At 42.1% G+C, this 27,481-nt stretch overlaps 1 protein-coding gene across 3 annotated transcripts in view; it reads left to right on the top strand.

Annotated features, from left to right (window-relative positions):
* ush2a (Usher syndrome 2A (autosomal recessive, mild)) overlaps positions 1-27,481 on the top strand; it is an 815,153-nt gene that overhangs the window by 171,803 nt on the left and 615,869 nt on the right. For 2 of the 3 annotated variants that reach the window (XM_080200527.1, XM_080200526.1), the window contains exons 1-5: positions 7,933-8,049; positions 9,782-9,940; positions 14,429-14,923; positions 20,510-20,782; positions 22,383-22,549. In XM_080200527.1, coding sequence (XP_080056653.1) covers positions 8,007-8,049; positions 9,782-9,940; positions 14,429-14,923; positions 20,510-20,782; positions 22,383-22,549 — 1,137 coding nt within the window. In that variant the 5' untranslated portion in view covers positions 7,933-8,006. Of the gene's footprint in view, positions 1-7,885; positions 8,050-9,781; positions 9,941-14,428; positions 14,924-20,509; positions 20,783-22,382; positions 22,550-27,481 lie in introns of those variants that run through there. The other variant, XM_080200528.1, reaches the window with a different exon arrangement.

Below are 27,481 nucleotides of genomic sequence, written 5' to 3'. Positions count from 1 at the left end.
AGAGGTCAATTAGCAGTTCAGGCTTGTTGAGGGGCAGGAGGGAATGGGGGTGAGCATGATCCTTTAGAGATCACTGCTCAGACTATTCAAAATCATATACAACTGGCCTAGCGTTGTGTGGAACATTGTCTGTCAAATTGTACATAAAAACAGTGATTGGAGCCTTACAATTGGATTCCAACTCTGATTTGCATATTCAAAGAGCTTCCTGGGAAAGCAGAAAAGTTGGACGTCTGAAATGTGCTTTATGGTCAACAGTTTATAAAACTGTTTTAATTTTGATCGATACTTCCACTTAAATGGTACTCTTTTGTTTCAAGTATTTTCTTGTTGAAGCAGCATTTTTCAACACAGGAATTAATTCTCACTTAAAGCAATGGGGCATCATTGTGTCCAGTACATTGCCTTGGGCAGTAGACTATTGAATAGAACACTGGACATCACAATTATTTTTTAATGTAGGGACACAAATTGGGTACTTTAATGCTTATTCTTTTCCTGGTCAGTATACATTATACCCAGTGTCAAACTGCGCACTGAAATGAATCGCCTGGTTAGAGACCTCTTGCTTCTCAGTAACAACATGTTAATCACTGATTGCTGAGATGAAATGGTGGAGAACTTCACAAATAACTAATATATTCAAGTCTTGACAGATCACTGTTTATAACATCCATTTGTAAAGTGAATCAATCCCATAAGAATGAAAAATGAACTTTTTAAACTGATTACTGTGGATGCTTTTCTTCACCTAGAGTGTAAATGTAATCAGATTTCTTTGTTTTAATATTACAGGTCATTTATCTTGAAAAATAATTACAAAAGCAATGTTGAGTGGTTTGAAGATCCCTTTTAACCACAGAAAAATCATTCACATTTTTCTGCTTTTCACTCTGCCAATAATTTAGCAATCAATTAGCAACATTACAGCAAATTAGCATATACAATAAATGTCTATCTAGCTACAGGTTTCATTGTAATTTCAAATATCATCATTTGGGAAACAAAAGATATAGAATCCCTACAGTGCAGAAGGAGGCTGTTCAGCTCATCGAGTCTGCACCGATAACAATCCCATCCAGGCCCTGTCCCCATAACCCCACACATTTACGCTGCTCATCTCCCTGACACTAAGGAGCAATTTACCACGAACAATCAACATCATCTGCACATTTTTGACTGTTGGGGGGAAACCGGAACACTGGGAGGAAACCCATGCAGACATGGGGGAATGTGCAAACTCCACACAAGCACCCGGGACATTGTGGGAGGCTAGGGAGGAAATTGCGGGTCCCCTAGCAGAGATATTTGAATCATCGACAGTCATGGGTGAGGTGCCTGAAGATTGGAGAGTGGCAAATGTTATGCCTTTGTTTAAAAAGGGCTGCAGGAAAAAGCCTGGGAACTACAGGCCAGTGACCCTCATATCTGTGGTGGGTAAGTTGTTGGAAGGTATTTTAAGAGACAGAATCTACAGGCGTTTAGAGATGCAAGGACTGATTAGGAATAGACAGCTTAGCTTTCTGAGTGGAAAATCATGTCTCACAAAATTGATTGAGTTTTTTGAAGGGGTAACCAAGAAGGTCGATGAGGGCAATGCAGTTGATGCTATCTACATGGACTTTAGCAAGGCCTTTGACAAGGTACCGCATAGTAGGTTGTTGCTTAAGATTAAATCTCGCACGATCCACGCTGAGGTATCTAAATGGATACAAAATTGGCTTCTTGACAGAAGCCAGAAGGTGTTTGTAGATGATTGTTTTTCAAACTGGAGGCCTGTGACCAGAGATCAGTGCTGGGACCACTGTTATTTGTCATTTATATTAATGAGTTGGATGAGAATATAGGAGGCATGGTTAGTAAATTTGCAGATGACACCAAGATTGGTGGCATGGTAGACAATGAGGAAGGTTATCTCTGATTGTAATGGGACCTTGATCAATTGGGCCAGTGGGCTGATGAATGGCAGGTGGAGTTTAATTCAGATAAATGCGAGGTGATGCATTTTGGTAGATTGAACCAGGGCAGATCTTATTCAGTTAATGATAGGGCACTGGGGAGAGTTACAGAACAAAGACATCTAGGGGTACATGTTCATAGCTCCTCAAAAGTGGAGTCACAGGTGGATAGAATGATGAAGAAAGCATTCAGCATGCTTGGTGTCATCAGTCAGAACATTGAACACAGGAGCTGGGAAGTCTTGTTGAAGTTGTAAAAGACATAGGTAAGGCCACACTTGGAATACTATATACAATTCTGGTCACCTTATTATAGAAAGGATATTATTAAACTAGAAAGAGTGCAAAAGAGATTTACTAGGATGCTACTGGGACTTGATGGTTTGAGTTATAAGAAGATGCATGATAGACTGGGACTTTTTGTCTGAAGTGTAGAAGGCTGAGGGGTGATCTTATAGAGGTCCGTAAAATAATGAGGGGCACAGATCAGCTAGATAGTCAATACTTTTTCCCAAAGATAGAGGAGTCTAAAACTAGAGAGCATAGGTTTAAGGTGAGAGGGGAGAGATATGAAAGTGTCCAGAGGGGCAATTTTTTCACACAGAGGGTGGTGAGTGTCTGGAACAAGTTGCCAGAGGTAGTAGTAGAAGCAGGTACAATTTTGTCTTTTAAAAAGCATTTAGACAGTTACATGGGTAAGATGGGTATGGAGGGAAATGGGCCAAATGCAGGCAATTGGGATTAGTTTAGGGATTTAAAAATAAGGACGGCATGGATAAGTTGGGCCACAGGGCTTGTTTCCATGTTGTAAACCTCTATGACTCTATGACACCCGTGGCCAGATTTGAACCCAGGTCCCTGGTGCTGTGAGACAGCAATGCTAACCACTGTGCCATCATGCTGTCCTAATGGACAGGCTCTGTTATACATTTTGGATGTCAAGATTTGTTTAACACATGCTAATATTGTCTTCTTAAATATGATAAAAGCACATTTAGCTCAAAGTTGATTGCTGCAAATTTAGGCTCCATAGTGCCACTCTTGGTGCTGCTGCTATGGAAGACCTGAGGCTAGAAGTGAACATTCTCCATGTTGTTGGTCACTTTCAGTGCAGCCAGCGGGCACCCCAAGCTGGGATGGGGCCAAGTAAGGGCATTCTGTAAATGCACCAAAAACATCAGGAGAGATCTTCTAATGACATCAGTTAGCCAGTCTTGCTGGCTTGAAGCAATTTTTCAAAACTTAGGCCATGCAGGTCCATTGAAAACCTGTGCTAACCACTCATGAGTTGCGTGAGACAGCCACTCCTCCAATGGGCCAAAAAAGGCTTGTGAAAGGCAAGCACTTGCTGGAAAGGTACCTTTGATTTATTTCTGCTGTTGCAACATTTGTGAAAGTAGTGTGACTTGTTTTTGAAGGAGTCTTGGTCAGCTGGTGCATCCATTGAGGGAAGACAAAGGAATTACATACATACATGGGGTGGGGGGACGGAGATGGCGTGGGGGTGGTGGAATCTGCTCACCTGTGATCTCCCGGCAAGTTTTACGATGGCCCAGAAAATAGGGGAATCGGGCACCGAACCCATTGCATTGTTCCTGGCCCATCCCACCAAACCCGATCGAGTTCCCACTCATAAAGGGCAGGAATCCAATAATATTCAAAGTAACAACTTCAAGTATAATTAGCGGGCTTGAAGCCTGATTCAAGAACCTCCCTCTATTCACCCACCTCCCCAGCGGGATCTGCAGCGGGTGGGCTTTCATACAGATCCTCAGAAGCAAGGGCCTGGCATGTTGGACCCTGAGTTTCGTGAAAGAACTGCCAACCTCTCATCAATGTGAGCCATCCTCTCCCCTGAACCATGCAGGGAGGAGGTTTATCCAATTATACCCCCCCACACACAGGCTCCCTTTCCCCTCGGACCTCCCTTCAGGTCACATGCCATGGCAGTGCCAACGGTGCACTGCCTATTGGCACCCTGGCACTGATGCCTTGGGCACTGAGCGAGCTTGAAGAGTTAGGTCCAGTGGCTGATTGCCCCTCTGCTGCTGCGAGGCTGTGGAGGATTGGTCACTCAAGGGATCGGCTTTGGGGTAAGGTGTTGATCTTGCCACTCTCCAGAGAGATGGCAGTTTTGTTGATGGACTGTCCCTTCTCACCCTGGCAGAGCTGAGGATCAGCTTCTTCCATCTGAAACAAAGAAGCAAGCGTGATAAATTGCGAGTACTTATTCAAGTTGACTGATGTAGAAAATTGTCAGTAACACGCAAAGTCTAGGCTCAAGGATTCCTTGGAAATTCACAAGCGCAGTCGCACACAGATTCCTGTCTGATCCAGCTAACTGGAGCTGATCGTCTCTTTAAATCGCATTTCCCCTCTTCCACTAAAAATACAATTGTAAGAGATATTAATCAGTGGCTTTAATGCTGAGCAAGATTCTGATATTTCAAGTTAACGACATGTCTGGATCCTAATGACATTCCTGGTTTGCATATAATCATGTAGCACGCACCTGCCACAGGTTTCTTTGGCAGCACTTCAGTCTCCTAAAAATATTGACATTTAAAAGTGGTAGCAGGCAAAAGTTGTGTTGGAATGGGACAACAGGTTTTTGAAGATGATTTAAACTGCGTGGCCTCTGCATTCCTACTGTGTGAGGTTGGTTAAAGTCATCTTTACTATGTCACGTTTCAGTTGATTTGGCCACAGGGACAGAGATCATTTGAATGGCTTTGAAAATTAGTGCAACAGACGCCTGGCATCTGTGGGCAGGAGACGTAATAACTCCTTTATTTTAGAAATGTGACACAATGCTGGCGCGTTGGCGTGGCACGGTGGCACAGTGGTTAGCACTGCTGCCTCACAGCACCAGGGACCCGGGTTCGATTCCTGGCTTGGATGACTCTCTGTGCGGGGTTTGCTAGTTGTCCCCATGTCTGTGTGGGTTTTCTCCGGGTGCTCCGGTTTCCTGCCACAGTCCAAAGATGTGCGGTTTAGGTTGATTGGCCATGCTAAATTGAGCCTAATTTTGGGGCAATTAGCAGGGTAAATATGGGTAAGGGATTGACCTTGACACTCTGGAGAGGGTGACACTGGCAGAGCTGAGGATCATCCTGGCATGATGACTTCAGGCAGCCCAGTGATCAATATCTGCATACCTGCCTGTCAGCCGTGCAAATTTCAAAGTGGCCAGATCACTTTGATCTCCATGTCGGCTGGTCACTTGGCAGGATTTTAAATCACGGCAGCACTCCATTCTGCAGTGGGATAAGGTGGGATTGTTGTCAGTGCAGGCTCGATGGGCTGAATGGCTGTCTTCTGTAACGTAAGGATTCTGTGATCTTCTCTACTAAAATAAACAAGACCTTTGGACACTTCTCTTTTTGACATATTGAGGTATAATTTGAAATTGTCTTGATTGAAGTATATAGCTCAGAGAGTAGTTGATGCAGTGACAGATACAGAAGTGGTGCAATCTGATCTGCTGGATGTTGCCCAACACATTGTGTTTCTCTTCCTCCAAGAAACAAATGACTGGATTTTATACTGAGGTTCCTGGTCCCACTTCCAAATGCAAAAGTTGCGAGGGGAGCTTCCATCCAGTTGTGCGTTGTAGGGTCTGTTCTTCTAGAATAGGTGCAGGCACAACTGGTCCAAAGTAGAACTTTGTTTATTGATCATCATTAACATAACAGAAATGAAAGAGACTGATGTATTGGAGTAAGAGAGAGAGAGAGGCAAGGGAGAGAAAGAGAGGGAGAGGGTGGCCAGAAAGCACCCAACAGCTTGAACTTGAACTTGTACAGGATTCAACACAACTCAACTGAATACACATAACTATTACCACAGTATATGAGTTCTTGTCTATGTTATGAAATTATTGGACGCACATAATCTGTAACTTTCAAAAGCAATTTGCAGTTGTGTGTCTATGAAAAGCTTGTTTAGGAAAAGACCCATTTCTGCTAACATTGCATCTTCAAATGTAGTCAATTTCTGTGTTCATCCCAGAATTCAGTAAGAAGTCTCACAACACCAGGTTAAAGTCCAACAGGTTCATTTGGTAGCAAAATCCACTGGCTTTCAGAGCACATGCTGCTCCTTTGTCAGGTGAGTTCTAATGAAGGAGTAGCAAGCGCCCTGAAAGCTAGTGGATTTTACGATCAAATAAACCTGTTGGACTTTAACCTTGTGTTATGATATTTCTTACTGTGTTTACCCCAGTCCAACGCTGGCAGCTCCACATCATGACATCCCACAATTCCCAGCTGAGTTTTAAAAATGTGGTCAAGTTAGCTCTAAAGCTTAGCATTGTCAGTTACACAGGGCATAAATACCTTAAAATGAAGGCTTTTAACTAAAGCAAACTATACAAAGGATCCCACAGGCATTAAGTGACTTAAGGAGAGACTATTGTCCCTCAACAGCAGGAAGACTCGTCTCGAAGAGCAGCTGTCTGGTACCAATAATTCCACTGGCAGCAGTGCCAACATTGGCAGCTGTGGCTACCACTGGTACTGCAGAGAGGGTTGTAGGAAGATGTGCTGAACTGGAGCTGAGACTGGGGGTTAAGTCTAAAGTTCTTGCCTTGGCCAGCTGCCGGGCCTCAGCCAGTGAAGGGGGAGGATATAGAGGTAGACAGATCAGGAGAAAAGAGTAGTTGGCGGGGAGAGACTTTGGAAGGGATCCTCCAATCGGCTTAGGTGGCTATGCCTGCCACCCACCCATGCAGTAAAAGCTGCTGGGCAGGGTACAACACAACGTGGACCTCTCTTGGCGTTGTCTAAACCCCAGCAGTGGTGAGATGCCCAATGGGCAGACAATCTGCCTGAAGCCTCCTCTCCCTCTAATAATTGTGTTGGGGCACACTGGTAGCTGGAGGCCCTGCTTACCAATTGGCTGCTGGAAGAGCTGTAAACTCTGTAAATGTGGAGCTCCATGCTTGCATTTTCGAAGTAACAACAAAGAAGTAGGTGTGAGCTGCACGACCAGATTTAGAAAAGGTTCACCAGGGCAAATAAATGAAAAACAACTTACACAAGAAAACTTTTGAAATGTACCTCCTTAAAAACCATAATATTTGGGGATATCGTTTAAAGGAAATCTACTTTCTTGTCATATTTTCTAAACAGTTGGACGTGTGTTTTCAATGTATGCCAATAGAATGAGCTGATTTGTTGTGCAAAATTCAGAGGTGCTCCTCATTGCCACAGCAACTTATAACATTGTTCAGATCACATTTTAATCTGCATCTCACTGGTTGTCAGCGAGACTGATGAGTATGGGTATAAGCAGAAGTTGTTGAGAAGCACCAAATGGGTAACAGACTAGCACTACCCCGTATGTTCGGTACCCAGCACAAAACTGAGACTGCTTTTGTATACATTTCTCTCATGTGTTTATGCCACATTTTGTGAACACTTTAAGATAAATATCTCATTTTGTCATGTAACATAGAACAGAGACTGAGTTTATCTTTTAACTTAAAGTTTGTTTCTAAGAGTGCTGTGCACTCTTCTATAAGGAGTTAGGCATATCTTTTAATCCAGAATGGTGAGGTATATAAAAAGAATGTGTTCCTGTATCTCTTTCTACCTCATCATTTGCTTTTGATATGTGAATGTTTTGAGATTTAGGATATTACTTTGCCAGCTTTTCCCTCTCTAACCCCTTCATGTGTAGTACAACTGATGTAATATTAGGAATTTCAAAAATGAACAGTGGGTGAATTACCTTCTAAAACAATAGTTCTTGCCCAATTGGTAAACAATTGAAGAATATTTTCATCTAATCTTTTTAAAGTATTAGCCAAGTACCATCATGTTATCAAACATAAACTTAATTTTGCAGTAAAGGTATAAAGAACAACTTCTGTTTTTTACGTTACATGGTGAAAATCACTATATCTTTGTTCTGTGTATTTACAGCTGTCATCCGTGCAATTGCAACCCTGCAGGCAGCGTTAATGCCACTTGCCACCAAACAAATGGAGCATGTTTCTGTAAACAGTTTGTAACCGGTTTAAAATGTGATGTATGCGCCCACAATATGAGCCATTTGGATGTGAACAACATATTTGGCTGCAGTAAAAGTAAGTAATTATTTTTCTGCAAGCAAATTTATGGCATGTATTTACAAATTGACATTGGGGTATGGTAAAGCTGAGTATTTTTTGACAGTCCCATTTCAGAGGTTTGCCTTCCAAACGCTGGTGACTCAGAAAATTCAAGGTTTGCTTTCTCAGCTTTAGTACATCATAATCATTCTAATGCCAGACAGTGTAATCAGTTTCTGTTTGAAAACATTTTATTTTATGGATCGATTATGTACGTTATATATCATTTTGAGGTATCAACTATTACCAAAACAGATGGATGGTGCTTGTGCACAATGGGCTAAATGCAGGCCTTAATCTATGCAATTTGAAATGTTTTTCAGCATTAGCAGCAGCACCGTATATATGAAAGTTGTTGTTGGATGGATGCCAAAGGTTAAGAGCAACTCTGCAATTGTTCATAAAATGTCCTTACTAATAAGGACAACACATTAATGGTTTGGAATTTGCAGCAACTGGGAAGTCCATGGTGTGCTCAGTTAATTAAACATTTCTCTGCATCATTCAATACAAAAATAATTTGGGAAATGCAAGGTGATAACAATGCGTAAGGAGAAGAGGACATCTGGGACTTGGTGAATAAGGAGATGAAGGGGCAGTACTCCGAAAGCTAGTGGTGTGTGCTAACAAATAAACCTACTGGACTTTAATCGGGTGTTGTGAGACTTCTTACTGTGCAAAGAAATCAATAGAGCGTCATCTCAAGCAATGAGATTTAAAGATTGAGAACTAAACAGCTGGAGATAAAGACTGAATAAAAAGGTCAAATCTGACCTAAGAAGACCAATAAAGAAAAAGAATGATTAAATTAAGGCAGAAAGGGAATATAAGAAAAATAATTCAAATTTAAATTCAACAACAATTCATTACTTCAAAAATATAAGACTCCACACTGTTAATTGTTCACCTTTTGGTCCAGAGAGGTTGATTGGCAGTCATCAACAGTTAGCACTGTTGAAACAGTACTTGTGCCATTAGCTACTAGACTTAACTTTCTGTTGTAAGTTTAATAGTCAATGAATAAGTAAATGCAGCAATTTTATGAAACTCATGGCTAGGTTGAAGATAGGCCATTTTCACAAAGCTTACGGTGCAAATTGGACAGGAGTTAGTAGCAATTTGGAATTCACAGGCTATTCCACCTCATCACAAGTTGGCTGATTTGCGCATGTGTCATTCTTTAGCAAATTCCAGGTCAATAGTTATGTTCAGAATTCTCAATGCAAAAAACAAGAATGTTCCACTTGCACAGCTTAGGTTGCAGGTTCAAGTTACAGTCCAGATACTTGAGCATTGTCAATTCTGTGTGGTCCTGAGGAGGGTGCTGCATTATTGGAGGTGCCATCTTTCATCTGAACAATAAACTGAGGCCCTGACTGCCATATCCAGTGAAGAAAAAAATAAAAATCCCGCAATGCAATCAAAAGAACAGGAATGGCAGTCTCTCAGTGCCCGAGCCATCATTTAACCTTCAATCTACATTTAAAACAGATGATTTGGCAGTTTCTTACTTTGCTATTTGTGGGACCTTAATGTGCAAAATTGCATATTGGCTGCCCTGTTTCCTACATTTCCTATACGACTACACTTTAAAGTACTTAATTGTCTGTAGAGTGATTTGGAACATCCCACAGTTGTGAAAGTTGATATGTAAATGCAAGTTCTTTCATTTTAAAATATGTTACAAGTTGTATTTTAATTAATATAGCTCCAGTTCAGCAACCTCCACCAAGAGCCCATGTTTTAAGTTCTACTGCTGTTCATCTATCATGGAGTCCACCTGATGCACCAAACACTAATGAACTCACATATACACTGTACAGAGATGGAGTAGAAATTTATACTGTTCAGGATAAGTATCCATTTGGTAAGATGTTTTCTTTCCCTTCAATACTCTAAGTGGTTATTTGGGAATGAGGTAGTGGAAAATGTTGAAATTTGTCATAACTTCCATCAATTAATGTTCTTATATAACTGGAAGCAATTTTTAAAATGAAGACCTGGAATTGCTTTGTTTTTTTTCATATTATTTCTATTTCTGGTCTGTATACTAATACATGGCTAAAAGGGCAAGCAGATCATTGTCACTAGTTTTTATCTATGTGTTCCGAACCATCTGCTAGTCAGAGTGGCTTGGGGTGACTCTCCTTCCCGATGTGGGAACAATGCTCACCTCTATTAAGTTCTTTAAGGTGATGTAACCAAAGTTAAGAATTTAGTAGACTTGGCGGAATGAGTGAATGTTCAGCTTTTCTGACGACTTTGTGGATTGGTGCTGGAAAGAAACTTATTTGACAAATGTTTTTTTTCCTACATTTCTGTGATCTGACTGTTAACAGTAATTTTCATGAACATAGTACTAATAAGATTCCATGGTGATGAACATTCAGCACTCCATACTGTTAAGGACCAGATGAGAAACCCCAAGGTATCTTATGAAGTTAACTTAGACCCTAACTATTTTTGATTTTGGCATTAGTGTGAGCAAAAGATATTCCACCCCAGATATGATTTTATTAACCCATTAGGAAGCTTTTTTTTAAAACAAACTTAAAATAACAACACAGTTTAAATATAACAAAAAAGAATTAGCATGGCTTTTACCAATTGAAATATTTAAAGATGAGAAGGTATAATTCTTAACTGCTAAGTATTTCTATAAGTTCCAATTTAAGCAATATCCTCATAGACATAAATTCCTCTTTAGAATCAGTTAGCAATACACACAGGCTTACATAAATTCTCAGTTCTCTGACCTTTTAACCTCCCTAGACAAAGATACAGAAGACACCTATCTATTGACTCTGAGAACACAGCCTCCAAAGGAAGACCAGTCTTCATACAGCAGACCTCCAGTAAGAAAGACAGGGAGAGACAGAGGTGGAGAAATCACCTCTTGTCTTTTGCAGATCTCTGGAGAAAGATCCTGTTTTCTAGCAGGTCCCAATTTCCAGAAAGAAAGCAAGAAAGAGCTACTGCTGTTTTCAAATTCAAATTGCAACTGCCTATTTTCCATCTCTGTAAGCCTAGCTCCACCCATACACATGATTTTCTTCTTGCCAATCAACTTAATCAAACCTTATTCTGAAAATCCCAGGGGACAACTCTAAGAATAACAATAATGTATTAGCCTAGATTAAACCAATCACTCCAATAATTTGGAGCAATTAAAGCCCTGTAGTATCAACAAGTGAGCTGCTGGCTGTCAACAAATGCACCATTATTAGAGTTGAAATATGAAGCACAACCTTCACCAAAAACATGATATAAAATACATTTCTTAAAGGCACAGGAACATCACAATGCCATTACCAGGTAAATTAAAATAAATAAGCAGCACTGACATGTTTCTCACTTCATGTTCAACATCACAATAACTACCCAATGCATAAGAAAGCTTATAGATTAAAATTGCACAGTGAGATTTGAGCTCGGAAAATGACATGTTCATATGAAGTTCCTTTATCTGCTATTTTAACACAATTTTATTGCGAAATGATATAATGGGGCTAAATTAGATAGATCCAAAAAATGGCACAGGAATTGCAATGAGGTTCCTCAGGCACCTTTGTGCTACCTTCTCATTAGCATTAATATCTGCATATAATCAGTGCTACCCATACTGTTGATTGGCTGCATAGGCCAGCAGGGACCCAATACCAGTACTTGCTAGCAACACTTATGACTAGCCTGCACAGGTTAAAAAAGCCTCCATTGTTTAAAGATATAGGCTCCACCTCTTAAAGGGGTGATGCATCATGGATGGAGCAGGTGAGCTGAATTTAACTTGTCAAAGAGAGAAGACTGGCTGAACATGGGAGAACACAGGCATCCAAGTTTTCAAATGACAGTGTTGTAAAGGAGATGGAAAGGAGGAGAGGTGCCCTTTCTCCACAGATGAATTGGAGGCCTTCCAGATGAACGGTCCAAAGATACTAAGAGAAGATAGCTCTAGAAGATAAGATGTTACATTTATGGCTGCAGCAGTTGGCAGATTCCAGTGAGGGCTCCCTTGGTGAAGCATAGACATTGCAATAATTGTCCACAGGAGAATGCTCCCTAAAGACCTGGCCTCTTGCTTTTCCCTTCTCCAGCTCCACCTCTTCCCTCTTAGCAGCTTGATGTGGCTTCTGCACACTCTCCCTGCCATGCTCTATTCCAAAAGGAAGACATACAAGGTTAACCATGTCTGAGCACAGTTAGTTATTCTGAAGCCTTGAGGACAGCAAAAAGCCCTTCAGCAACTGCCACACCAGTCATTGTAAACTTTTGAATCTTGAATCCACAATGGGAAGCATTAAAAATATTTGAGGTTGCAAGAACAGCCTGAAGAAAGCAGCCAGTAATGAAACCTGCAAGTAGGTGATGCTCCCTTGAGTTGAGGTGGCGTCCTTTAGCTTGCTTAACATATGTTCAGCTGTGCAAGTTTAAGCAAGAATGTGGGCTGAATTTTTGAGCTACTCGATGGAAGGGAGGGTGTCAAATCAATGTTAAAGCTGTTTGACGTCATGAACTACCTGCTTTGTATGTTCTGACAGGTATTAACTGTACGTGTGCTCATGTCATTTTCAGTCCCAGTTAAAGTTTATTAGTCACAATTAGGCTTATATTAACACTGCAATGATGTTACTGTGAAATTCCCCTAGTAGCCACACTCTGGCATCTGTTCGGGTCAGTGCACTTAACCAATAAGTCTTTCAGAACATGGAGAAAACTGGAGCATCGGGAAGAAATCCATGCAAACTCAGGGAGAACATGCCAACTCCACACAGAGTAACCCAAGCCAGGAATTGAACTCAGGTCCCTGGCACTGTGCGGCAGCAGTGCTAATCACTGTGCCACCATGCCAAGTAATACTCATAGCACTAAATCAAGGGTACTACTAAACCAACTCCTTCCCAAATGTGTGTACAAAAATGATGGACAAAATAATTTTATATGAATTGTAAAATAAAATCTCTATCCCTGACAGGTTACACTACTGATCAGGCATCAGTATTTTAAGAGATAATGAGACACGAATTAAAAGCTCAAATTAAACACTAAAGTCTGTTTAAGGTTTGAACAAAGCAATACACAAATTACGATAAACTTTAACAGTACACCCATTAGTCACATGTACATTAAAATAAATCATTCATTCGATCACCCAGCAAGTGCTCAAACTCCCTGTTGACAGTTCTTTTAGCTGCTGAACAAGCTGCCAGACTTGAACATCAAATCATATTTTGCAATGATTTTTATACCTTTCTTTCCAAGGTGGGTAGAATATTTAATTGACAAAATCCTATTGTAGTTCCCAGTTTTGGGTTGAAGTTGGTGTTTGGTGGGGAAATAAGCAGCCAATAACAAATTGGCAATCCATTTCACACCCACCTGTCTCAAATGGAAAAGAAAATTGGTTGGGTGTAAAAGGAGTTGCCAATTTGTTATTGCTTGTTTGGTGCTGTCAGTAAAGACCAATTTCAGCCTCAAATGTGTTTTTGAAGTATTATAATTGACTGTGAAATTGAAAATTGTGGCCAAAATTCTCTAGTCTCGCACACCTTACTACCACTACCAGGAGGATTTGGCCCTCAGCCAAGTCTTCATTCACAGTGGTGGAACTGGATAATCCCAGTCGCGGGTAAGGTCAGAGAAATTCGGTCGGTGTTTCAAATCACATCATCGTTTAAAGAATAGTTAGCCAATTCAATTAATAAGGAGACACTGGAAGTCACAGTGGATATGCAGGTGGGAACACCTTACAAATGCCAAACGCATTCATATCAAATTGTTTTTGTTGTTATTTTAGCAGGGTATTGACCAATTTATTTTGGATAGCATGCCATTTTGGTTAGTAGATTGAGTGTTGTTACCAAGCGTTAAGTGTCCATATGATAAAATCACCCAAAATAATTTCTACACTGCATTTTACAGTTAGAACAAGCCTAAGTGGAAGTGAGTACTTCTCTAAGTGGGCAATTTGAGATCAGAAAGTAATTGTTTTGTCCTTTCTTTATGTAAATTTCTTTCTAAATCAAGCGATGCAAAATTAAGGTGAACAATAATACCAATGCTTTCTATTTTGTTATTAATTTAATATGAGGGATCAAACAGCAAACAGAATGTTCATGAATTTATTACACGAGTTTGATAATTCTCAGCCTTGTGACCATCGCACAACTAAACATGATGTGCAGGATTGTAACAATTTATTTTTATTTCTTAAGATTGAACATGAGGAAATAAATCTTTTGAATGTAAATACCACAAAAACCCATTAACTATAATTTCCAACAATTCCAATATAAGTTGAATATTTTTCACAGTGGTTTATTTAAATGAATAAGCACATAACTTTGTTCTTTTAAAGGTCTCAATAACTTCAGTGATACTGGTTTAACACCTTACACAACCTATTCTTATTATATTGTGGCAAGTAATGTTCATGGCAGCACAAGAAGCAACATTAGTAGCTATCGCACAACGACTGGCTGTCCTACTGGACTGTTTCATTTGAGTCATGTTGGATTTGTTGGATCACGATCAGTTTCGTTAAACTGGACAACCCCATCAAATGCTTCAGGACCTCTTGAGAGATATACACTGAAATCTACTACTCTGGGCAATCCCGTGGCTCACGTGCATTTCCGAGGCCTTCAAACATTTGTGACTTTGAATGATTTGACTCCATTCACAAAATACACTTTCAGTGTCCAGGCTTGTACGATTGGGGGCTGTATTGAAAGCAATCCTGTTGTGGAAATAACTGAACAGGCTCCACCTGAAGAACAAGGACTCCCAATAATTAGAACTGTCAGTTCCAAAGAACTCTTTATTGAATGGTTTGCTCCCACAAAACCTAATGGTAAGACTTAATTTTCTAACTTACAAAAGTATTATGTTCATATATTAGCATGTTAAGCTTTAGCAAACATATGAAATACCAAATTTGAACTTCACTTTAATTAACAACTTCTAGTTACATTAATTTTAATATTGACATTTGATTGAATTAGGGAGGATTCCCCGTCTGATGGAAGCAAATCCATGCATCACGAGCAACCCGCTGGCCAGTCCTGCTATTCATTGCTTGCGGGGGTGCCTCAATCTTCACCCCAAAAAATGTATCCCCTCCCTCTCTGGCTGGCCAGGGGGCACCAGCAACTCCTGACCTAGGAGGGGCATCTTCCCTCCAACCTACAAATAAGGGGTCACTCCCCCCTACCCCACACCACACAGGCATGAGAAAGACCTGATCCCCCTCCTCCCCCCCACTCACACCCTGCACTCAAACCCTTTCTAAAATCCTGTGGCTCCACTTACTACCATGGCCGGGCTTGTCCCAAAAAAATTCTAAGCCCACAATCTGCATGAAAATGGGAGTAACTCCTGCCAGTGTTTTCAGCATCATTTTTAGATTAAATCTCCCACACTATGTGCATCACAAAGTGCTCTAGCGGGATTCCCTCTGAAATTCAGGGGATGGAGCTATTCTTTCCCAAGAGACTGACAGCATAGCGCTGAACAAGCACTGCACATGCGCCAATCTGTCAGCGCTGAGATTGGCACACGCACAGTAGCCCTCAGTGCTGTCTCCTGATCACTGGCTAGCCCCGTAACACCCCCAGTGCTGCCCCTTGGCACTGCCTGATGCCCAATGGTCAGTGCCAAGGTGCCCTGTGAACATTGCCAATTTGCTCCTTGGGCCATGCCAGGGGGCCAGGCTGGCACTGCCCAGGAAACAGTTCCCAACTTATCCACCACCTTTTGGAGAGGCTTCAATGGTCTCTCCACTCCAGCAGGGTTGGCCACTTGTTCCCCGCCTATTAGTAGAAAACCGTTGTAAGCCCTGCTGGAATGAATATTTCTTGGTTGGGCGGGAGTGGAGAGGAAGGCAGTGAGTGGTGAGGGAGACACTAGCAGGCCCGGAGACTTCAGCCCCAAACCCGCTAATCAGATACTAATACTAGTTTCAACATTGAAATTGGTTCCAATAGCGTGGAGCTGATTGCTCTCGAAATCTTGGAGTCACACGGAGGCGTTGGCGCCAACGGGGAGCCCATGAAATGGCTTCCACTGATGTCTCCCAGACTATCGTGCTTTTAGAGCAGCACAGCAGGCTGGGAGAATCACCCCACCCCCCACACCTCACCACCAACACCCCCCCCCCAAATATTTTCTCCAACAAGAGAGCCAGAAAGTAAAATTGCCTCCGCTGTAAATATCTCAATGGTGACTGTCAATGCTGCTATCATTAGTCAGCACGAGGAACCTATTCAAGTGAAGTTTCCTTTCACTCCTCCTGTAGCGATGTGGCATATCTGTCTGTGTTGCCTTTTTCCAATAGCCTCACTAAAATCAGACAAAACTCAACACTCTGAGCTAATAACTTACAGTGATAAGACATGCAATCACGATCCTTTGGGTGACTGTCAAGAGTTCTTCCTGAGTTGTTGGCTGACTTTCTGTAAAATGTAATGTTCAGTCTATATCATCATTTAGCGAGAAATATAAATGTATCCTTAGAGGACAAGCCTGACATTGGCTTTAAAAATGTTTTTACACTGCTAGAATTGCTTCTCTAGGTACATATATTATCCTGACATAGTTTGATGGAAGTATTGCTCAGGTGACAAAAGGGGTTTCTGTTAAAGAAGCAACCGGGTGAATAATAATCAATATTGTTTTCACATGTTCACTAAATTTATAACCATTTCTACCTTTAATAACATTCAATACTCAACTGATATGTATTCAAATTATTTTGGAAATATAACCCGCAAAGGCATGTAATTCATATTTATAAAAGAAATCAGCACCTCCAGGCTGCTTTTCTGAATGTAAATCCATTAATATATGAATCCGTTGATATACAAAGGAAGTTCAATGATTAAACCTTCCATATTTATTTCTGTAACTTTGTTTTCTTGCAGCTTAATACTTGCAAATCTGATGTGCCAGCAAATGAATAACTGATAAATACATATTGGGCTGCAGTGACATTGGGTACATTGAAAATAATCATGATACTTTTACCTTTCCCTAGGCTACTGTTGAAATAATTTATGACAAATAAGAGTTCATAACAGCGTAATAGGTTAGAACTTTAATTGTCAAGGGGAGGGTGGGTTAGGTTCGGGACATTTGATTAACAACCTGACAATGTGCCACTGTGGGTGGCATGGGGGCACAGTGGTTAGCACTGCTGCCTCACAGCGCCAGGGACCCAGGTTCGATTTCCGGCTTGGGTCACTGCCTGTGTGGAGTTTGCATTCTCTCCGTATCTGCATGGGTTTCCTCTGGGGGCTCAGGTTTTCTCCCACACTCCAAGAATGCTCAGGTTAGGTGCTAAATTGCCCCTTTCTGCCCAGGGGGACTATCTAGGGTAAATGCATGGGGTTATGGAGTCCTGGGTGGGATTGTGGTCAGTGTAGACTTGATGGGCCAAATGGTTTCCTCTGCACTGTAGGATCCTATGATTCTAGAGGATCTCACCCACCTCTGGGTTTAACTCGGGGGGGGCTTGAAGGCGAGTGGGATGACACCCAAGATTGGGGGAACGGCAAATTGTGCGGAGGATGTGGAGAGTCTGCAGAAGGATCTAGATAGGCTGGGCGAATGGGCCAGGAAATGGCAAATGGAATTTAATGTTGGCAAGTGTGAGGTGGTCCACTTTGGTAGGAATAATGGTAGGAAGGACTATTACTTACGGGGCGAAAAACTGCAGCAGGCGACGGTGCAGAGTGACCTCGGGGTCCTTGTGCATGAGTCGCAAAAACCCAGCTTGCAGGTGCAGCAGGTGGTCAGGAAGGCGAATGGGATGCTGGCCTTCATAGCGAGGGGGATTGAATATAAAAGTAGGGAGGTCTTGCTGCAGCTGTATAGGGCATTGGTGAGGCCGCAGCTGGAGTACTGTGTGCAGTTTTGGGCGCCGCACCTGCGCAAAGATATTTTGGCCTTGGAGGGAGTGCAGAGGAGGCTTACTAGGCTGATACCAGAGTTGAGGGGGTTGAGCTATGAGGAGAGGCTGAATAAACTGGGCTTGTACTCGTTAGAGTTTAGAAGAATGAGGGGAGATCTCATTGAGACATATAAGATGATGAATGGGATGGATAGGATAGAGGTGGAGAGACTCTTCCCGCTCAAAAAAGACAGTAGGACTAGGGGGCACAGCCTCAAGATAAAGGGGGGGCGGTTTAGAACGGAGTTGAGGAGGAACTTCTTCACTCAAAGGGTGGTGAATCTTTGGAATTCTCTGCCCGTTGAAGTGGTGGAGGCTGCCTCGCTAAATATTTTTAAGACGCGGGTTGATGGGTTTTTGATAAGAGAGGGGATTAAGGGTTATGGGGAGAGGGCGGGAAGGTGGAACTGAGCCACGACAGATCAGCCATGATCTTATTGAATGGTGGGGCAGGCTCGAAAGGCTGGATGGCCTACTCCTGCTCCTATTTCTTATGTTCTTATGTTCTTATGAAACCCTTACGGATTTGCCAGGTTAGTAATCTCAATCATTAAACTTTCAATTAACTGAAGATGTAGCCACCATTCTGGCTTTATCAACTAATTACATGGGCTTCCATGTGGAACTTGCCAGGGGATAACAAAGTGTGAGCATATCAGAGAATGACGACAGGTTGGAAAGCCTTCAGTGAAACTGAATAGCTGTAGCCATGCTGAGGTTGCAGACTGATACTCAGAATATTTCTTGTAAGGATGTACTAATTTCCCTGCTTGGCAAGTAACTCCCAACTTCTTGGAAGTTAGTTCATCTATATTGGACTTCACTCACCTTGATCTATACTTTCCTGCTGTCAGCCTTTACTACAATATGGGAGTCATTCATGCAGCTCCAACTTGGACCTCTAGTGAAGAACAAGAGGAGCAGCATCAGCGATACTAACAGCAGCAAGAGTGACAAAGCAAAATCCATCTGCCATTTCAATGGACACAGAGATCCAGCTCTAAAAAGGAGAGACCTTCTAACAGGACCTACAGGCAGAAGATCAGTTTTCTCCACGTTAATGAGAACCAGTGCCATTTGAGGCTCAGTCTTCATGGAAAGTCATTAATGACATCTGCACCCTTCTGGAACAAGGTCTGCTTATCAGTGAGACAAGAGGGAACACATTGCCAGTTGCCATCAGGATGACTGTCACAGGATAGCCCCCCTTCCCTGCCTATCTCATTCTCTGGCTCCCCCAGGAATTCAGTACTCTCTTCATCTGGAAAGACAGAAAACAGAGAGTTATGCTTATGGGAGGGAGAACGTGTTAGATATTAAAACATTGCACTAAGATGTAGCAACCTTAAAAACAAATAACAAATGGCCTGGTGTGGGGAAAGAAGGGTTTTTGCACTAAGACAGTAAAAGTATGAGACATTTAAACTAAAGAGGGTTTAGGAAAAGATCTTTCTTAAAACCTTTAAGAAAGATCACAGTCTAAAGTTGTTGAATTCAATGTTGAGTTCTGAGGGCTGTAATGCGCCTAACTAGAAGATGAGATACTGCTCCTCCAGCTATGTTGGGTTTCACTGGAGCATTGCAGCAGGCAATGAACATGTGAGCATGAGATCAAGATGTTGGCCATGCTAAATTCTTCCTCAGCATATCCAAACAGCCATCAGAGTGTGACAACTAGGAGATTTTCACTGTAATTTCATTGCAGTGTTAATGTAAGCCTAATTGTGACACTAGTAATTAAACTAAACTAAAATGGCACACAACAGGAAGGTTGGGGTCATGTTTGCAGACTGAAGCTCATTCTAAAGTCATGTTCAACAGCTTGAGACAATGACATTTCTCCTGCATCTTAAATCCCTTTCAATAACAAATCTGATACATTTATTATTTCAGTGCAAAAGCCCTCCCTTCCCATTCCATGCACCAACCACAACCCCAACCCTATCTCTCCACCCACGACACTTAGTCATCTGACTTTTGTTCTTAAGGTTGCTACATCTCATTGCAATCCCTCACAGCTACAGTTTAATATTCAATACATTCTCCCTTTCTTTGGTTCTGGTGGAGAACCAAACAGACTTGAAATATTAATTGTTTCCTTCCCTACAGATGTTGCCAAATCTGCTGAGTTTTTCCAGTGTCCCCTGTTGTTATACTCTTAGTTCTCATCTTCAGTTTCTCAGTTATATCACATTGCTTGATTTAACCATCATTCACATGAACAAATAGAACTGTTTGTTGATAATTGACATTTTTCTGTATTTGCCAAATCTTGTCTGGTTAAAGATGTATATTGTCCATTCACACATCTGGCTATATATGGTAGGCTAGTGAGATTTGACCTGTTGGATTTAACAGGATCTGAATTAACTTTAACAGTTGTAATTTGTAACCATGAAAGTACAGTACAGTGTGTTATTATTTGTTGAAGAGTAAGTGGGAAGAGGTAAAACATACAAAGATAAATTTCTAATCTAAATTTCTTACCAGGAATAATAACTCGATATGAACTCTACATGCGAGGACTCTTACAACCAGATGGGTCACATGATCCTCCTCAAAGGTGCATTTTTCAAGACAGTGGATGGTATAATCCTCAATCAACCTTAGGATCACCTAACGAAACTGCGTTAATTCCACCACAGACTCATACAACAGTTACTAATCTGGTACCATTTAGTGTGTATGAATTTCAAGTGCACACAATTAGTATGGCAGGCAGTACATCCTCACAGTGGGCATCGGGAAGAACTGCAGAAGCTGGTTAGTATTAACAAATTTTATCACCTGATTTGCATAATATATGAATATAATTGTAATTTGTCTTTTATTTAATAACATTGCAGTCAAAGATTTTATCTGATTGATATCTTACAGTCTTCAAAGTTTAAAAGACAGTTGTATTTTTAATTAAGAAAAAAACACAGCCATGCCACATCATCCTATATACTCACAGGTTAGTTACAGCACACAGACAGTATCATTTCACCAGACTTTTTTTCAGTGGTTTTCTTTAGATGAAACATTCTCCATGATAAAAAAAGTCATGGAAATGCTATTTCTCAGTTTGGCTCATTTCTCAAATGAAACAAAGAAACTCAGACCATTTCAACAAGTAATTTCTCTTTTAGTAGAGGGCATAAAACCAACTGCCAACTCACTTCGAGCCCAATTTGTGCTATTGTTGCAGATCAATTTCACCATCATAATCCATTTCATAATGAGAAGTAGGATTCATTTTCTTAACTCCTCTTAACAGTGCAATGATCCAGAGCATGAACCACTGTAATATATCAGCATGACTTTGGAGATTAAAGGTAACCAAAATTTCACTGTAGACAACCCCTGTGGTTCACGCCAGAGTCCTCCCTGTGTGATTGGAAGGTAAGCCTGTCAGTCAGGCTGACTTCCAGACAAGGATTCTGTCAATGACAGAAGACACTCTGTGGCGTTAAAACTCCACACCATGTGGGGAATTCCCAATTTCCTATCTGACTCTGCCCCAGCTTAATTTACCTGCCCCTGTTAATATCTGGACAACAGGTACTAGAGGGAGAAAAGTATTTGAAGCCATAAAGAGAAATGAGGAAAGAGGGAGAGATAAGAAGGCAAACTGAAAGACAACACAAAACATAGGAAAATAATTAGTGGAGGGAAAAGAAATACAGTATCAGTTCTAAGATCAGAAATATTTTTATTTGGACCCGAGCAATGCCACTGTAGGGAAACCAATAGTTAATTAATCAGTTACGAAAGTTTATTTTCCAACATGTTTATACTCTGCTTCAGAAAATTAATTTGGCTATTTATCTCTGTGTTGGCCAATATGTCTAGAATATTTTAATATGCGTCTTAGTTCGAGTGTAAGAGAATTCAATAACCATACTGCTATATCATCTTTAATAATACATATGGTTCAATCTGAAAAGCTAAAATTATTCTTTAATGGACAGTATTGATCTCCAATAGATGCTACTTAAGCAACAATGAACATGAAAAGGAGTATATTATAGGCTTTTCTTGACAGGTTTCTGAACTGCAACATCCTTGGTAAAGTACACTTGTTCCCCTGAGTAAATTGCTAGATTGACAAGTTTACATATAAACTAGTTTTAAATTGGGTAAAAGTCAAAGAGGATGAATGTACTGTTGAAAATGAAATGGAAAATCTCATGTTGTTACTGTCAGCTTTAACATTACTGTCAAACAGATTTTCAGACAATGACAAGGTGTAATTCAAATGTATACATTTTCCTTTCTTTTCAGTGTTTTCCACAGACAGATACTTTCTGCAAATATTTTTGCCTTATCATTTGATGTACCAGAAACTTCTTTTAAGTTGACATGTCTTTAATCCTTTTAGCACCCTTGTTTATGGCTGCACCATCAGTTTTCTCACTTTCATCATCTGCTTTAAATGTCACGTGGGCGCAACCAAACAGCAGTTCAATAAGAGGAGAAGTGATTGGATATATTATCAACATTGATGATGAGCAGACGACTGATCAATTTGTGCTGCCACTTTCACGAGTAAGAGTCTTCTTCATAGGTGTTTTTCCTTAATTAGTTTGATAGTTTTGAGCGACAGAACACGCTAATAAAATGTAACTAACTTTTGTTTTTTTCTTACAATTTCTGGTGAATTTTTAGAGTGCTCAAACCGAGGAATGTTAGTGCTGCGAAACTGAATGTATTTTTGTGTACTCAATTTCAGTGTTAAGCACTCCAAAATCAGATGTAATTACACATGTGATTGACATGGCTTACTGCAGGGTGAGACTCTCTCTCTCTGAAATGAACCATGAGCTTCAGAATTCCAAATTTTAGTACCTAGATAATGACACTTGATATATTGTGAGTTCAAGCTCACTAGGAACTAGATTCATCTCATTTAGGATCTATAAAGCAGGCAGGTAAAAAAGACACATCTCATCAATCTGGGATGCATTTCATCTCAAGACATGAAGGGTGTGTATTTAAACAATTGTTCTCACCTCTTACACTTTGTTGTTCTTGTGGCCGTAAATGTAGATAATTCTAATGTATAAAATAATTCTCCACCCGTTACATTCCTAATATAAATTCCTGCAGTGAAAACTTCTCACTTACAATGATCACATTCTAATATACTCTCCTACCAGTGGTGGCACTGAAGCACCTCAGTTTTACAACTAGCTCCTCAAGGAAACTTCTGTACTTGAAGATTGAAGGTTGAAGATCTGTTGGCCAAATAGATCAGCTGACAGCTCTCACGGATGGGACTTCCTTCCAAGGATGAACGGAAGTCCCACTCACCGTCAATCAGTGCTCAAGTGAATGTTAAATGGCGTTGGGAGGTAAGAGAGTCGGCAGCTGTTTGTTTGATGCCAACTCTTGAGATGGCAAATGCTGATCGCTTGCCATTCTTAAAATTCGAGCCAAGACTTTCAGGCCAGTTTCACCATTTTGATTCTAAGTGCTGGGCGGACTTGACTCTGGGAGTGTTTCAGATCCAACTTTTAGACCCATTCTCCAGCGCACCCATAAGCACTCTGCCTGAAAAAAACAGCGATTCTGAATCTCACTGCACAAGCCTGTGGGCAGGGCTTATCACGCCCAAAATATAGCAGCTCTGATCGGCACCTCTAACTGTGCATGCGCATCAAAAAAATGATAGAATGCTGCTCCCTTACCACACCACACCCGGCTTGGATAATACCTTGCCCTGGCCCCCACAGCCATTGCCCCAACTCCACAACATTACTCACCCCCTAATCCCCCCCACCTGCCTGCCACCCAGACCGTCTGTTGATCAGGGCCTCACTTGCTACCCTTGTGTATCTCATTTGGGCTGCCAGCTCTCCAGTGCTTGGTTTGTGTTCCTTGGCATGCTCTTCCTTATCTTCCTCCTCCTCCTCTTCCTCTCCCTCCGGCTGGTCAGCCTCCACATCCTCCTTCAAGACGTCACCTCTCTATAGAGCCTGATTGTATAAGATACAGCACACAACCGCAGTGCTGGAACAGATCACTGGTCTGTATTGGAGGGCCCTGCCTGATCGGTCCAGGCAATGTAATCGCATTTTGAGGAAACCAGTGCACCTCTCCACTATTGCGTGGGTGGCTACATGGGCATCATTATAGCAGGTCTCAACCTCAGGCACAGGCCTCCGCACAGGCTTCATAAGCCATGTCCGAAGTGGGTAATCCATATCACCCACGAGCCACCCCCGCAGGCCTGGGCTCTTCCTCGAATGTCTCTGGGATGTCCGAACTCCTGACAATGAAGCTGTCATGCACGCTACCTGGATGTCTGGCACAGACGTGCATGATGATTAGATTATGGTCACACACTAGCTGAACGTTCAGGGAATGGAACACCTTCCTATTTACAAATCTCCACAGATTCTGTAGGGGGGGGGCCCTTGAGGGAGACGTATGTGCAGTCAAGCACCCCCTGCACTTTAGGCAACCCACTATGGCTGCGAACCCTGCAGCCCATTTTCCTGCTGCGCCTGATCCAGATTGAAGTTGATGAACTGGCTAGCCAGGCATACAGGGCTTCAGTGACCTGTCTTACGCAGGTGTGCATGGCAGATTGGCAGACTGGGAGATGCCACAGACATTTCCGCTGCGATCTGGAAAGAACCAGCCGCGTAGAAGTTTAGAGCAGCCGTCAATTTGGTAGCCACCAAGAGTGGGTGCTCCCTCCTGCCCCCACCCCACTGCTTCTGGGTGCTAGGTCCTACAACAGGTTGCACAGGTGTTGCACAGTCTCCTTTCAGAGTTGGAGACGTCAGCGGCATACAGTGTCCGACATCTGCTCGAAGGACACTCACACACAGGACTGCTGGTGTCTCTGCTCCCTTCTTCTCCTGCACCCCTCCTCTGGGTGAATGATGGCCACCTCCTGCCTCTGGCGGTCATCTCCCTCTGGTCTTGGAAGTGGTAAGGCTTAGGCCCCCTGTGCCTGCAATTCTTCCTCCTGTTCCAACAGCAACCAAAAGAACAGCAAGATCAATTAGTTGCATAGAAAAAGCCATGTTATTACTCTGAAGGTGGAGGGAGTGGGATGGAGGCGGTGGAGACAGGAGATGGAGAGGATCACATGTCGAGGTTATGGAATGCTGCTTGCCCTTAACACATCAACAATCACTGTTCATGCCCCTCCCAATTCCCCCAGCCACATGCTCCCCACAGTCACAGATCCCCCAATTCCCCCAGCCACATGCTCCCCACAATCACATCTCCTTGCAAAGTTGAGAGGCTGCCACAGTGCTATTTGCGAGGACTTTGTGCACATCCTTCAGCTGGAAGTGAGCTGAGTGCACTAGGACTCAGCAGCACCACAAGGTCAATGCTGAGACCCAGGTTCGTGCTACAAGTCGGACATCGGAGACCCTGCAGAGCAACAGCCCCCCCCCCCATACCCCCATACATTTGCAAAGTCACCACCAACCTGAGGCAGAAAATGGACAGAACAACAGGACACCTGTGAGTAACAGAGTGTCATCGGATGCTATACATTTATCTTCTCACTGATGGAGCGCCTGAATTGGACTTCTATTGAGCATGACTAATTTGCACTGATTCCTAATTGGCGAATGCAATGGTAAAGAGGGAAGTGCTGGTAAAATTGGGCGTGCAGCCCATTAATTCAATTTAAATTGCCGTCAAGCCCGTTTTGGGTGTGGTCCTGATCGCGGCCATATTAGGCACTTGGTAAAGGGAGGAACTTGCACAGATGTGGTCACAGATCACGCTACTTGCCTCATGTCTGACTTTACCAAGTTTTCATGCCTGAAAATGGGTGCAACTTGATGTTAAAATCAAGCCCTCAGTCTTTATTTCCTATGTCTATACTTGGCTATTTTTCTTTCTCTAGCCTTAATTAGTAACCATTTTGATTCCTGAACTTTGACTTTTGATCTAACCCATTCATCCATCTTTCTTTCCAAGCAGTTGATGCAGAACATTCTCTGCAATACCTACATTTCAAAGTTTGGTCCCATCCTCTTTCCTCCGAATCCAACTCTTGCAAGCAAAGTGTACAACCCCCTATGGTGATGACTGAAATGCATTTTTTTTCCAGCTTCATGCTGGCACTTTTGGACTTCCCAGAAGTTACATAAGTCACTGGTCATGTATAATGCTCCAAGTCTTGGATGTAATTTTGGTGTTTATCATCTAGCCAAGTGACTTGGAATTGCCCACTCTCTCTATCTCAGTGTTTCTAGCCTTGATTTTTCCACTGCCATCTGTTGGTTGTTGCCTCATTTACGTTCAGTTATATGCCTGCCATAGGCTCTCATCCTTCCTTTATTCTGGCTATGAGTGTGGTGTCACCACCTGCCTACTTGACAGAAAATTGACTTGATTGGATTGGTTGTCAGCTTACGCCTGGTACTTCTGACTCAGTCGGTTTCTCGCAAGGTTAGGTCACTGTTGACTTGAGCTCACCTTTATCCATGCATTTCAAACTCAAAAATTCAATTTAGCCAGAGGTTCTACTAGACAGCTCATCTAAACAGGCTGCACATGCTCCCACCAGCTGTCAGTGGGCAGTGTTTGAGGAAACAGGTTGGGACCTGATGCTATCACTAGGCCCCGACCGTTAAATTATGTCCTGCCTGGCTGAGAAAAGTGCCATGGCTTTCTCATTGATGACAGAAGAGGATCAGAAACAAAAGAGTTTTCAGTGTTTTAACTTCCTTTGAAAGGATGGGGGCAGCAGAAGTGTTTAGGCCACTCATCCTGGATCAGATAGCTCACTACGAATTCTCTCAAGTCCAACCTTCTCAAAACCCTGAGTCCTCTGAATGTTGACAATTGCCCAAGGGCCATCCAAATTTCCACAAGCAGGCAAGTGGCTGCTTCCAGTTCAGTTTACTCCTGTTCCAAGCAAGAAGTCAGTTGTCCGGACTTAATGACGTCTAGCACTTAGATCCACTGATGGTCCCCTTTTGCCATAGTTATGCCACGGTCTAAGTGAAACCAATAGTTTTCATTCTAACATCCAACGTTTGTTAAAATTCCCCCAACGTTTGATCTTCAATTGCACATGTGCAAAGCCATGGGGAGGAATTTTCCCTGCACGCCCTCCACAGGAATCGTAGCAGATGTGTGGAGGGGAGGGGTGGGGAGTGGACCATCCAAAGCTTTGTTGACCTCAGGCGGAATTTTCCGGCATTGGGTCAAGCGCAGCCAGAAAATCCCACCCCACGTGAGAGCAAATGTTTTCAAATTGTGTATATTAAAAATGTAAGTGGGTCTCACAATCTCAAAGGTAGCTGGCACTGTGTACATGTCATTACGCAATAAATTGAGAACAATAAGGCAGCAACTAATGTTAAATGACAGCTCCGAACGGAACCCATAATATTCCTCAGCTGTACCTTTCAAGAAAATTGTGATTGTGGCTTTTCAAAAGCTGTCAGAATGAGTGCACAGAAGTGTAAAATAACTTGTGAATTCAACAGACATTAA

The sequence above is a fragment of the Carcharhinus amblyrhynchos genome, chromosome 12 (assembly GCF_965287045.1).
Source record: "Carcharhinus amblyrhynchos chromosome 12, sCarAmb.v2.hapA, whole genome shotgun sequence".
Lineage (NCBI taxonomy): Eukaryota > Metazoa > Chordata > Chondrichthyes > Carcharhiniformes > Carcharhinidae > Carcharhinus > Carcharhinus amblyrhynchos.
Note: the sequence above shows the minus strand (reverse complement) of the source record. Positions and strands in the feature narration are given on the sequence as shown.